The 15072-nt window shown below is 45.1% G+C and overlaps 1 protein-coding gene across 2 annotated transcripts in view; it reads left to right on the top strand.

Annotated features, from left to right (window-relative positions):
- LOC117560972 (GA-binding protein subunit beta-1-like) overlaps nucleotides 1–15072 on the top strand; it is a 34466-nt gene that overhangs the window by 5266 nt on the left and 14128 nt on the right. For both annotated transcript variants that reach the window (XM_034238137.1, XM_034238135.1), the window contains exons 3-4: nucleotides 11304–11471; nucleotides 14275–14469. In XM_034238137.1, coding sequence (XP_034094028.1) covers nucleotides 11304–11471; nucleotides 14275–14469 — 363 coding nt within the window. The remainder of the gene's footprint in view (nucleotides 1–11303; nucleotides 11472–14274; nucleotides 14470–15072) is intronic.

Here is a 15072-nt window from a genome sequence, read left to right as displayed (position 1 = left end):
TTCAGTTAATCCGACCTGTCATGAGCACTGCATTCGAGCAGACAAGGAGATGTATTGAATCGGTGTCTTTATCACTTTTTCAACCACTTATTTCTTTACTTGCTTTAGTCATGTCACATCATGACGAGTATGACTTTGCACATTTGTCACATTTACTCCGTGTCCACACTAGTCTATAGTGTATTCATATTTCTACTATTGTCTAGTGTCTATATGATACTGTTTATATTTCTACTACTACTATATTCAATATGTACTGCTCTTAGTGTGTCTACCTATGAATAATGTTCATACTCTATTCTAATGACTCAGGTTGTGAAAGCGTCATTTGTGCTTTACGAAGTCTGAGAAAACGACTTCAAAGGACTCAGTTGAGTTATCCAGAATTGCGTTTATACTACAGATCATTAACAAAAAGACTGTAGGTGTTAAATAAATGTCTGCTCTGATTGGTAAGCGGGCCGGCTATCATGTGATTGTAAAAACAGCTATCGAGGCATGAAGGGAGCATTTCCCGTACAAGGACACATCTCCAATACCTTGCCTAAAGGGGGGGGGGGGCTTGATCGTTTCATTTCTGTTGTGACTTCCTGTAAATGTGCCTTAAGTAGGGGGAGGGGGGGGGGGCTATGTTAGTGTGAGTTCCCAGGTGGTAATGGCCCACTGATTGCTAATGCGTAAGAAAACAGCTATCGTGGTTTGAAGTGAGTATTTCCCGTACAAAGGACACATTTTCAGGTTAAAGGGGCTGGTTTCATTTCTGTTGTGACTTCCTGTAAATGTGCCTTAAGTAGTAGTGGGGGGAGGGCTATGTTAGTGTGAGTTCCCAGGTGGTAATGGCCTACTGATTGCTAATGAGGTCTCAGTACAGCTAATGCACACAGCTAACTAAGTGTCGCCGACGGTAAAACATTCCAAGCTACGACTTGATGTACGGTGTTCTGGGCCAGCGCCAGTCATCCTCTCACAAATCATGTACACGTCCGGGCTAACGGCCATTCCTAACTGTTTACGATGCATCACATCTCCCCTTCCCCGCTCCTAATGTAGGCACTTTGTGTAACCAGTTGCAAATACACCTCTTTTGTGTGCTGTGATAAGCGCTGCATGTTAATGTCTGTCTCAGGCACTTTCTTTTGAACCTGCACCTTCACAACAGCCATGACAATTAGTTTTATTGAACATGCTTTTAAACCTCCTAACTGCACACAGGTTTTGCGACATCTAAATAAGTACTCTTTATTAGTTTGTAGTGAATTACTCTCTCTTCATGTACCCTGAGAAACATTTATTATCAAATGGATATTATTGTCAAGGTGTCTTATCACATTCGTCGTCCAACTGTTATTCATATCAAACACACTTATGTATGGAGTATTTGGGGCAGATTTAGTTTTTTAATGAACTACATACTATTTTCAAATGTCAACATATTGAGTTTACAACCCATCTTTTCTTTCTTTTTTTAAACAAAGAAACATTACATTTGATTCAAGTCAATTTGCAGAATAGACGAAAGACAACAAAACGTATCCACTGAAGCTGCAAAATGACCCCAGACAGATACTGAATTGCTACAGAGAGACTCAACATAACTTCAATTCATTTTAATAAGATGCTAAACAATCACCGAGCTGGAAAAGTGACTACAACAACCACAGCATTATCACATGAAGTGGGAGATGTTTAAAAATAGATGTTAAACAACTAAAAGTCGAGACACAAAACAACGTTATAGTGGACCTATCATGCTATTTGTAGGCAATAGCAAAGGTCTCAGATTTATAAAAAAGAGTTTTGCTCAAAATACCAAACAGATCACCCGTTCTAGCCATGCCTCATATCCCTCTATTTCACTTCCTGTTTCAAAAGTGCTGATTTGGGGATAAAGCTTTAAAAAATAAATAAAAAGGAGGGGTCTGAGCTCATGCGGGACCCGGCAGCTACCGTCTAAACTAAATGCTGCCGTGATGAAACGCCATATCATGGATTATCAAGGATCTGAAACAGTTTGGAGCTCAAAGGCTTTCTCTCTTGCCGGTTATACCACAAGGTGAGTTCCTTTTTACTTCCTGCTTCTTCACACACATGCTCTCCAGTACAGGTTAGCTCTGAGTGTTAGCGATGCTAATGTAAACACCGACCATATTACGTCCAAAACAGTCGAGCATTGTTTCTGATAGCAACGTTTCTGATTGGGCTGTGGGTCCACATTTCAGATGTTACGTCATATCGGACGCAAATCTGGATCAGCTCCGTTGTTCCCCGTTTTTAGAGATTTGGGTACGGAGGAAAAAAAAGAGGGTTTTATTTTCTGACGCTGCGTGAGTTCCCCGACACACCGGGGACACATGTTTATGTATAAAAGACATCAAAAAGTGCATTTTGCACGATAGGTCCCCTTTAAAGCGTAAAATGTCTAAAAATAGATGCAAAAAACTCAATCATTAAAAATTGGTGGCGAACCAACACAAAAAATCTAAACAACTAAAATAAATGCAAAAACAACATAAATAGTGCAAAAAGACTATGATTTAAGGTACTCTTTGAATATCTTTGAGTTTGGGTGTCTTGTTCTTATTTATGAAGGCAAAGTGAGGGGTCTCCTTATTCTGTCTTAAATTATATTTGTTTTATAATCCGTTCATGGTGGCAGGTCGCACATCCTCCCCACTCATGTACAATCCCTCTGTGTGTAATTCACAACAGGGGCGACTTGTGTGTACATTGTTCAGTTTATAACCCAAAGCAGCCGGTACTGCAGTGAGTAGGCAGAACTACAAAAAGTGAAATAACCTACACCGGTTCTCCAGATGTTTCTCACTCTGCCAGAGAGAGAGCATCACTGGTGCTGGCCCAAACCCAGAGGTGTGATACTCTCAGCACTCTGGTGTCATGTTCCTGTCCACACTGTCCAACATGTAGATCCCAGGACGTCCCACCTCTGCCAGTAAACGGAAGGTGCAAAAACAACACAAAAAGATGCCTAACTACTAAAAATAGATGACTAAAAGTAGTAGCTTTAAGTTTAGGTGAGTTAGTTACGGGGGTCTCATAATCCGTTCATGATGGCAGATCCTCGCCGCCCCCTACTCTTGTACAACCCCTCCCTGTATAATTCTAAAAGGTGGTGCAGTGAACGGCATGTCTCCTGGACCACCAACACCTCAGCCCTAGTCAAGAAGGCTCACAAGCACATCTTCTTCCTGGGGAGACTGGCAAAACTCCGCCGATCCTCCCAGGTGCTAATGAACTTCTACCGTTGCACCATCGAGAGCATCCTCTCCACCTGCATCTCAGTCTGGTACGGTAACTGCACGGTCAAGGACACGAAATCACTGCAGAGGGTGGTGAAGATCGCACAACGCATCATCAAGATGCCACTCCCCTCCATAGCCTCAGTCTATGAAAAGCGGTGCCTGCGAAGGGCACGAAACATCATCAGAGACTCTTCCCACCCCAACCACACACTGTTTGTTCCCCTATGTGGCGCCCGCTCTGGGACACGCTACCGCAGCCTCCCGGGTAGAACCAACAGGACTACGCACAGCTTCTTCCCTTCAATCAATCAACAACTTCATTAATCCCGCAAGGGGCAATTGGTTATGAGCAGCAGCTGATGTCATGAACACAGGCAGGAACATACAGGAAGAACACACACAGACACACACAGACACACACAGACACACACAGACACACACAGACACACACAGACACACACATACACACACAGACACACACAGACACACACAGATACCACAGACACACACAGACACACACAGACAAAACATCACACCCAAGACACACACGACAACACAGACACACAGACACACACGACCACACAGACACACACAGACCAAACACAGACACACACAGACACACACAGACACACACAGACACACCACAGATACACACAGACACACACAGACACACACAGACACACACAGACACACACAGACACACACATATACACACAGACACACACAGACACACACAGACACACACAGATACACACAGATACACACAGATACACACAGACACACACAGACACACACAGATACACAGATACACACAGATACACACAGACACACACAGAGACACACACAGACACACACAGACACACACAGACACACACAGATACACACAGACACACACAGACACACACAGACACACACAGACACACAGATACACACAGACACACACAGACACACACAGACACACACACATAACACACAGACACACAGATACACACAGACACACACAGACACACACAGACACACACAGATACACACAGACACACACAGACAACACAGACACACACAGACACACACAGATACACACAGACAACCACAGATACACACAGATACACACAGACACACACAGACCACACACAGACACACACAGAAACACACAGACACACACAGACCACACACAGACACACACAGACACACAACACACTATCTACACACAGACACACAACATCACTGACACACACAGACACACACAGATACACACAGATACACACAGATACACACAGACACACACAGACACACACAGATACACACAGACACACACAGACACACACAGATACACACAGATACACACAGACACACACAGACACACACAGACACACACAGATACACACAGATACACACAGATACACACAGATACACACAGACACACACAGATACACACAGACACACACAGACACACACAGACACACACAGATACACACAGATACACACAGATACACACAGACACACACAGACAAAACACAGACACACACAGACACACACAGACACACACAGACACACACAAACACACACAGATACACACAGACACACACAGACACACACAGACACACAGACACACACAGACACACACAGACACACACAGATACACACAGATACACACAGATACACACAGACACACACAGACACACACAGATAAACACACAGACACAACAGACCACACACAGATAACACAGATACACACAGACACACACAGACACACACAGACACACACAGATACACACAGACACACAGACACACACAGACACACACAGACACACACAGACACACACAGATACACACAGACACACACAGACACACAGATACACACAGATACACACAGATACACACAGACACACACAGACACACACAGACACACACAGATACACAGACACACACAGACACACACACACACACACACACACAGACACACACAACACACATCATACACACATGATACACACATGATACACACAGACTACACCACAGATAACACACAGATAACAGACACCACACCAGATACACACGACACATACTGATTACACACAGCTTACCACACAGACCCACACCAGACTACAACACAGACACACACCGAGTACACACAGACTACACACAGACACACAACACCACTGACACACACAGACACACAACACCACACAGCAGACACACACAAGACACACACACAGACACACACCGATTACACACAACCACACAGCTACACACAGACACACACAGACACACACAGATACACGGACAGACACCACAGATACACACAGGACACACAACAGACTACCACACAGACTACACACAGACACACGACTAGGGGGGGGGACTACACACAGATAACACCACAGACTACACACATGACACGACACAGACTACACACGCAGAGCACACTACACGGAGATACACACAGTACAACACACAGACCACACCACAGACTACACCACAGACACACACAGATACACACAGTACACCACAGGACACACACAGACCACCACACAGACACACAACAGACTACACACAGACTACACACAGACACACACATACGACACACAGGACACACACAGACACACACAAACAGACTACACACAGATCACACACAGACACACACAGATACACACAGACACACACAGGTCACACACTCACAGGACACACACAGACACACACAGACCACACACAGACACACACAGACAACACCCCACAGACACACACAGACACACACATGACACACACAGATACACACGACACACACAGACACCACACTAGATCACACACAGACACACACAGACACACACCAGACTACACACAGAACACACAGAATCCACACAGACACAACACAGACACACGACACAGAACACCACACAGATTATCACACCCAGACCACCCCACAGACTACACACAGACACACAACATCACTGACACACACAGACACACACCGACACGACAGACACTAACACAGATACACACAGCACAACAAAAGACCACACACAGACACACACAGACACACACAGACACAGACACGACACACCACAGACACACGACAGACTACACACAGAGGACACACACCGACACACACAGACACACACGATGACAACACAGACACGCACGACACAACAGACACCACACCAGACCACAGACAAGACACACACAGACACAACACCGACACCCCCAGACCCCCCCTAGATACACACAGCCACACACAGCTACACACCCAGGGACACCACAGACTACACACAGGACACACACAGACACACACGACACCACAACAGATACACACAGACACACACAGATACACACAGACACACACAGAACACACAGACACACACAGACACCCACAGACACACAGACACACACAGATACACACAGACACACACAGACACACACAGACACACACAGACACCACAGACACACACAGACACACACAGATACACACAGACACACACAGACACACACAGACACACACAGACACACACAGACACACACAGATACACACAGACACACACAGACACACACAGATACACACAGACACACACAGACACACACAGACACACACAGACACACACAGACACACACAGACACACACAGATACACACAGACACACACAGACACACACAGACACACACAGATACACACAGACACACACAGACACACACAGACACACACAGACACACACAGACACACACAGACACACAGAACACACAGACACACACAGACACACACAGACACACACAGACACACACAGACACCACACAGATACACACAGACACACACAGACACACAGACACACACAGATACACACATATACACACAGACACACCAGACACACACAGACACACCAGACACACACAGACACACACAGACACACACAGATACACACAGACACACACAGACACACACAGACACACACAGACACACACACACAGATACACACAGATACACACAGACACACACAGACACACACCAGACACACACAGACACACACAGATACACAAGACACACACAGACACACAGACACACACAGACACACACAGACACCCACAGACACACACAGATACACACAGACACACACAGATACACACAGACACACACAGACACACACAGACACACAGACACACAGACAACACAGATACACACAGACACACACACACACACAGAACACACAGACACACACAGACACACAGACACCACAGACACACACAGACACACACAAACACACAGACACACACAGACACACACAGACACACACAGCACACACAGACACACACAGATACACACAGACACACACAGACACACACAGACACACACAGACACACACAGACACACACAGACACACACAGATAACACAGATACACACAGACACACACAGACACACACAGACACACACGACACACACAGATACACACAGACACACACAGACACACACAGACACACACAGACACACACAGACACACACAGACACACACAGAAACACACAGACACACACAGACACACACAGAAACACACAGACACACACAGACACACACAGACACACACAGACACACACAGATACACACAGACACACACAGACACACACACAGACACACACAGACACACACAGACAACACAGACACACACAGACACACACAGATACACACAGACACACACAGATACACACAGAAACACACAGACACACAGACACACACAGATACACACAGACACACACAGACACAGACAGACACACACAGACACACACAGACACACAGACACACACAGACACACACAGACACACACAGACACACACAGATACACACAGATACACACAGACACACACAGACACACACAGACACACACAGACACACAGACACACACAGACACACACAGATACACACACAGACACACACAGACACACACAGACACACACAGACACACCAGACACACACAGACACACACAGACACACACAGACACACACAGATACACACAGACACACACAGACACCACAGACACACACAGACACACAGATACACACAGACACACACAGACACACACAGACACACACAGATACACACAGACACACACAGACACACACAGACACACACAGACACACACAGACACACACAGACACACACAGACACACACAGACACACACAGACACACACAGATACACACAGACACACACAGACACACACAGACACACACAGACACACACAGACACACACAGACACACACAGACACACACAGATACACACAGACACACACACAGACACAGAACACACACAGACACACACAGATACACACAGACACACACAGACACACACAGATACACACAGACACACACAGATACACACAGATACACACAGACACACACAGATACACACAGACACACACAGACACACACAGACACACACAGATACACACAGACACAACACAGACACCACACAGACACACACAGACACACACAGACACACACAGACACACAAGACACACACAGACACACACAGACACACACAGACACACACCAGACACACACAGACACACACAGACACACACAGACACACACAGACACACACAGACACACACAGACACACACAGATACACACAGACACACACAGACACACACAGACACACACAGACACACACAGACACACACAGACACACACAGACACACACAGACACACACAGACACACAACGATACACACAGACACACACAGACACACAGACACATACTGACACACACAGATACACACAGACACACACAGATACACACAGACACACACAGACACACACAGATACACACAGATACACACAGACACACACAGACACACACAGATACACACAGACACACACAGATACACACAGACACACACAGACACACACAGACACACACAGACACACACAGACACACACAGACACACACAGACACACACAGACACACACAGGAACACCACAGACACACACAGACACACACAGACACACACAGATACACACAGATACACACAGACACACACAGACACACACAGACACACACAGACACACACAGACACACACAGACACACACAGACAGTTTGAGAGCAGAAGGGATGAATGATTTAGAAAAGCGATTAGTCCTCTGAGCAGGTCGAGCATATCTTCGCCCTGATGGCAGTCAGACTGCTGACAATGAACCCCACGCTGTCGCACACTGCCTAGCTGTTGTCGTGTGCTGAAGCGCAATTCTGTATTCACTGTGTTTATTATTATCTGTGTATTTATTCCTATTTATACATTTCCCGTCTATTTACCTTCATTTTGTATCATTTATTTTGGTACATACTTCTGATAATTGTGTACGTAACTGACTGTTTGCACTCCGGTTAGACCCTCCTTACATCTCGTTACACTGCTTGCATTTTCTAATGACATTAAAGTAATCTAATCTAATCATCATTTTAACAACAACATTTACACTGCAGTCTTTTCTTCCACATTTCTTAAAACCTTACAGAAGGCTGTTCAACAACACACGATTCAAAGGTTTTATTGTCATAACAGGGGGTCCGCGGGGTCTTAAAAAGTATTAAAAGTTGATAAATCAATTTAGCGAAAATGAAGGCTATTAAAAAGTATTAAACGGTATTTTCCAAGGTTTTACATTTTGTAGCTTGTCTTCAATAAGTATATAAATTGTCCAAAGAGGTTGTATTCTACAGTCTGCCTGAATGTAATCATTGCGTATGTGTGTAGTGTGATTCTGTGTAGTTTATTTCTGGCATCCCGTTGGATTTGACGTCATCTGAACAGGACATCGCACGCTCACTGCTTGATAGCGCGAGAAGCTCCGTTTACGCCGGTTGCTAAGCAACATCGTTATGGGGAAATGCAAGTTTGCGTCCAAATGGTTGGAAGAGAAGGAGCAAGGACAATCAATACTGTATATAGTCAATGTGAGGTAAAGTGTGTCGCCAAGGTAACCGGTTAAAACTCCAAGTGGCGATGAGGTCTTAAAATGTACGGAAAGGGTCTTAAAAGGTTTTACATGTGACTTCAGGATTCCTGCATGTGCTCAAAGCTACAGTGTAGAAATGGCAATGAAAATCTTCTGACCCGAGCTCCTCCAACAATGCAACATGTATAATAAAATACAAATGAAACAGTAGTGCAAAAAGTCTATATACGTGTCAGTAGAATATGGGATATGTACAAGAACAGAATATGACATTAAATAATGTAAATTAAGACAAAATGAAATACGGTACAACAGGGTCAACTTGTGTTTAAATTGTACAATGCACGACCAGTCGATAAGGTTTTAAAAACCACTTCTGAAGAGGGTAAGCAGAGTCTTACAGAATTAAATAAGCTACATCGGTTCTCCAGATGTTTCTCACTCTGCCAGAGCATCACTGGCCCAAACCCAGAGGTGTGACACTCTCAGCACTCTGGCGTCATGTTCCTGTCCACACTGTCCAACATGTAGATCCCAGGACGTCCCGTTAGCATCTACATCCGCCTGTAAACGGACAGAGTGCCAGCCTCTCTCTCTGACCCTGGAGGTTTGAGAATAAGGATGTGAGAAGCATCGTCATGGCCTTACGTGATGTGTGCACACAACTGCAGACAGAGCAGATTCACACGCTCTGTACGACGGCACCTCAGCAGGTTGTTTACCGGGTGTAAAAAAGTAGTTTGTACGGTACATTGCAACCTGTTTTCTCCAAATGGTTGCTCAGGATTAGCTTAACTCAGAATGTGTAAATACATGTTTGTATTATGGCTGTTGTGCCATAAAGACTTTGTTTTATTCTTAGAGTACATTTACATGATCTTATTGTACTTACTTTTTCGTTTATTGATATTTCTTTAAAAATTAATAAACAGACATTATGTCTTCCTTTTTTGTACAAGCTAATTCCTCTTCCTGTGTGTGTGTCCACAATATTCACCAAATGAAGTTCATGTATGTTCAAACCTACTTAAACGTTCACTGAAAAAAGACATTCCAAACGAACCCCTCACCTCCAGCTGCTTCTTTACACCTTGTTCCCTCTTCCAGCTGGGCTCTTCCCCGCTGCATCTGGCGGCTAAATACGGTCATCAGTCCACGGCCGAGGTGCTGCTGCGGGCCGGGGTCAGCAGGGATGCCCGCACCAAGGTGGACAAGACCCCGCTGCACATAGCCGCCTCAGAGGGTCACTACAACATCGTGGACCTGTTAGTGCAGGTGAGGAAACAATCAGAATACCTTTATTCGTCCCACAGAGGGGACAAGAGCCAACGACAGCTTCATGTTACCGAAGAAACTAGGAGAGTTGTCTGTATCTGACATCATTATCTTACATGTTGTCAACATCAAGGATCCTGTATGGGATATCGCAAACAAATCGTTATAGTTAACGAGACGGGCCTACAAAGGAATTTGTGCACTTCACGGTCTAAAGCAGGGGTCGGCAACCCCTGGCACGCGTGCATATCATCGAAATAATATGCTACAAAGGGACTGGCCATCTGTGTGTTGAACTTTCCTGTCGGCTCCCAGACGGCTCCCAGACCGTAGTCGAGGAGGGCAGGAGCAACAAGCTTCAGGTTCAATAACCCGCTTTAGCTCAAATGACTGGAGAGAGCCGAGCTCTTCTTGGGAGGCCGTTGCATTTATTTAGCTGTTCTTCTGTTTCATCACAGAGCTCTGTTTTTCTGCTTCCTCGTTCCACTTCCAGAAACAAACACACGTTCTCTCACTGTCGCTCTACCATCCACACACACACATGCACAAGCCACACCCCTCTCTCTCTCTCTCTCTTAAAGGGACAGCGATCTCATCTCACTCTGCATGACCCTAATATCATAACATGTGTGCTCTGGAGAATCACAGAACGGACGACCGTCCTTATTATTATGCCGTTTAAACTAATTATTGAAATGTGTTTGTTAAATTCGGCATCATGTAAGTTGCGCTGACAGGTCCACACACTGCTTCCCCGCAGCGAGGCTCCCCCGCCCTCCTGCTGATAGTTGACGAGCGTCAAGCTCCTCAACCCCCCGTTGATAATTCTCGATCGTTGGCACGCTGATAACTATTTTTTTTCATATCAAAAAGGTTGCCGACCCCTGGTCTGAAGTATACGGACACTGGAACAAAAAATATAGAATTAGAAATCCGTCTGCTTCTTCAGCACCACGGACAGCGCCATGGATTTCTCCCAGTTCCCTCTACTGCATATAGGGGGAGCTGGGAGAAATCCATGGCGCTGTCCGTGGTGCTGAAGAAGCAGACGGATTTCTAATTCTATATTTTTCTATGAGTCCTGCCCTTCTAGCAGTTTCATCTTGGATCTATAATATTCCCTAAACTAAATAGCAAGAGGGGAGGGGATGGATACGATTGAACCAAACTAATTGGGTTAGTTCCCTGTACATTTCTCCCCATTTCAAAGTCAAGGTGACCTGGCTGTTTGGATTTGCTGCTCAGTATAAAGCCATAGAAGCATTCGAAGGCCCACCACTATAACATTTGAGAGCACACTGATCTGAGATATGATTGGACATGTTTGCATTAAGTTTGTCCTAAGCGCTCTAGCCGAAACTATGAAAAACACAAATGGACATTCGCACAAATACTTTTGGATAGACAGTGTACGATATGAGAGTAAATTGGTCACAGATGACCTTACACTTACAGAACTATTTGAAGCTTGACGTGTGTTTCAGGGACTTCAGAGACACGGTTTTTAATCCGAATAATCGATCAGACTCAGAATACTTTATATGTCACGGGTTCAAATTGGGTTTTGTGACAGTTGCTACAGAGAGGTGAAGCCCCTCCCCTTCCGGGGGAGCTCCATGGGACCTTATTTAGGAAAAATCATGTATTGAAGTCAATGGGGAGAGAAAGATTATCTCTCGATCCCGTTTGAATTGTGCCACGAATTACACATATTAATTTTGCAAGTCAACAAAATTAAAGTAACACTTTTTTTTTTTGTGTGAACGGCTCAATGAACTACATCTCCCGTCTCGCTCCACACACCAAGACGGCCGTCACGTTGAACATTTCACTTCTTTCTTTCAGAACGAGGCGGAAAGTCTCAAAAGAGGTGAAAATCACTAAAAGTCTGGGCATGTTGAGAGCTGTGAATACACACAAGGGGAGTTAGTTGGTTCCTGAGAGCCAGCATGCGGGACCGGGACTCTGGGATTTGTAGTCTTTCTAGTTGCGTATTTTTCATAGTCTTATATTTCAACAGTTTTACGACAAACTGTGACTTTTTTGACATGGAAATGATTATTTAAGATTGACAAACATCTTTCATCTAATAATAGTAATCTTTCTCTCTCCATTGACTTCAATACATACTTTTTCCGGAATAAGGTAGATGGGCGGGACTTCGCCTCCCTATATTTTAGAATAAAACCAAAGTTTTATACAAACATAACAAGAAAATGGTGTAATAAAAAGGTACAATAAAGGAACAATATGTATATAAATATAACAAGTAAAAGTATGTAAGAAAAATAATTGTGTAAAAAGATGCCAAACTACTAAAAATAGATGCAACGAATCACAGAGACGCAAGATGACTAAAAGTAGTATCTTTACGTGAGTTGTTCTTACTGAATGTGGATATGATGTTCAGACAAACTTGTACAACCCTTCTTGTATAATTCAAAAAGATGGTGCATCATTTTAACAACAACATGTACAGTCTTTTCTTTCACTTCCACCTTTCGTAAAACCTTACAGAAGGCTGTTCAACATCACAACAGGGGCAGCTTGTGTTGAGATTGTACTATTCACAACCTGCCGTAAATTCACAACCTGCCGTAAATTCACAACCTGACGTAAATTCACAACCTGCCGTAAATTCACAACCTGCCGTAAATTCACAACGTTTCAAAACCTTGTGTTTCCTGCACTTTACAAACCTGGCAGATCTGCATAGTCACATCTTTGCTCACCACTTCCCTTTTGTTTCTATTTCTTTGTGTTCTTCCTGTTGTCACCACCGGGGGGCGCCGTGTGTCTGCAGCACGGAGCGGAGGTGGACGCCAGGGACATGCTGAAGATGACGGCGCTGCACTGGGCGGCTCAGCGCGGCCACAGGGAGGTGGCCGAGCTGCTGCTGAGGTACGGAGCCGACGTCCACTGCCTCAGCAAGTTCGACAAGACGCCCTTCGACATCGCCATGGATACCAGCAACACTGAGCTGATGATACTGCTACAGGTGGACAGACAGAGGGGGTGGGGGAGATGGAGAGAAGCAGACACTCAGACAGAGTTGAGCAGAGGAAAAGACAATGAGATGTCATAGAAAGACAAATGAAGGATATGGAGACAAGGATGGATGAAGATGGGGACGAGAGAAAGCAAAGAGAAAAGGGACATGATGACAAAGAGAGGGTGAGGAAGGGAAGACAAACGATGTAGGGGGAATAAATAAGGACAGAAAAATGAAAGGGACAGAAGGGATGGGGGTAATGACCGAGCACATTTCAGCCGAGGCAGGTACAAATGAAGACGGGAGGAGAAACGGCGGGAGAGATGGACAGATAGAGGGGCGCGTGGAGGACAAGGAGACAGATGGATAGATGAGCGGCTGCTGGGAGAGGCAGGGAGGGAGATGGACAGAGATTAAGGGGGAGAGTGAAACAGGGGGGAGGAGAAGAGCAATGGGGGAGCAGAGGAACGAGAAAAAGTCAAAAGAGTACAAGAGGAAGTGCAGGCGTAGACATGTTTGCACACTGCCCCCCTGTGACTTCAAAAAAACACGTTTGATGTTTTTCTGCTAGTCCAGTTTGACTCTTAGCGGCGTTGCTATGGTTCCCGT

Source organism: Gymnodraco acuticeps, unplaced genomic scaffold (genome assembly GCF_902827175.1).
Source record: "Gymnodraco acuticeps unplaced genomic scaffold, fGymAcu1.1, whole genome shotgun sequence".
In the NCBI taxonomy this organism is placed as follows: Eukaryota; Metazoa; Chordata; class Actinopteri; order Perciformes; family Bathydraconidae; genus Gymnodraco; species Gymnodraco acuticeps.
The sequence above is the reverse complement of the archived record's forward strand: the minus strand, read 5'-3'. Positions and strand labels throughout refer to the sequence as shown.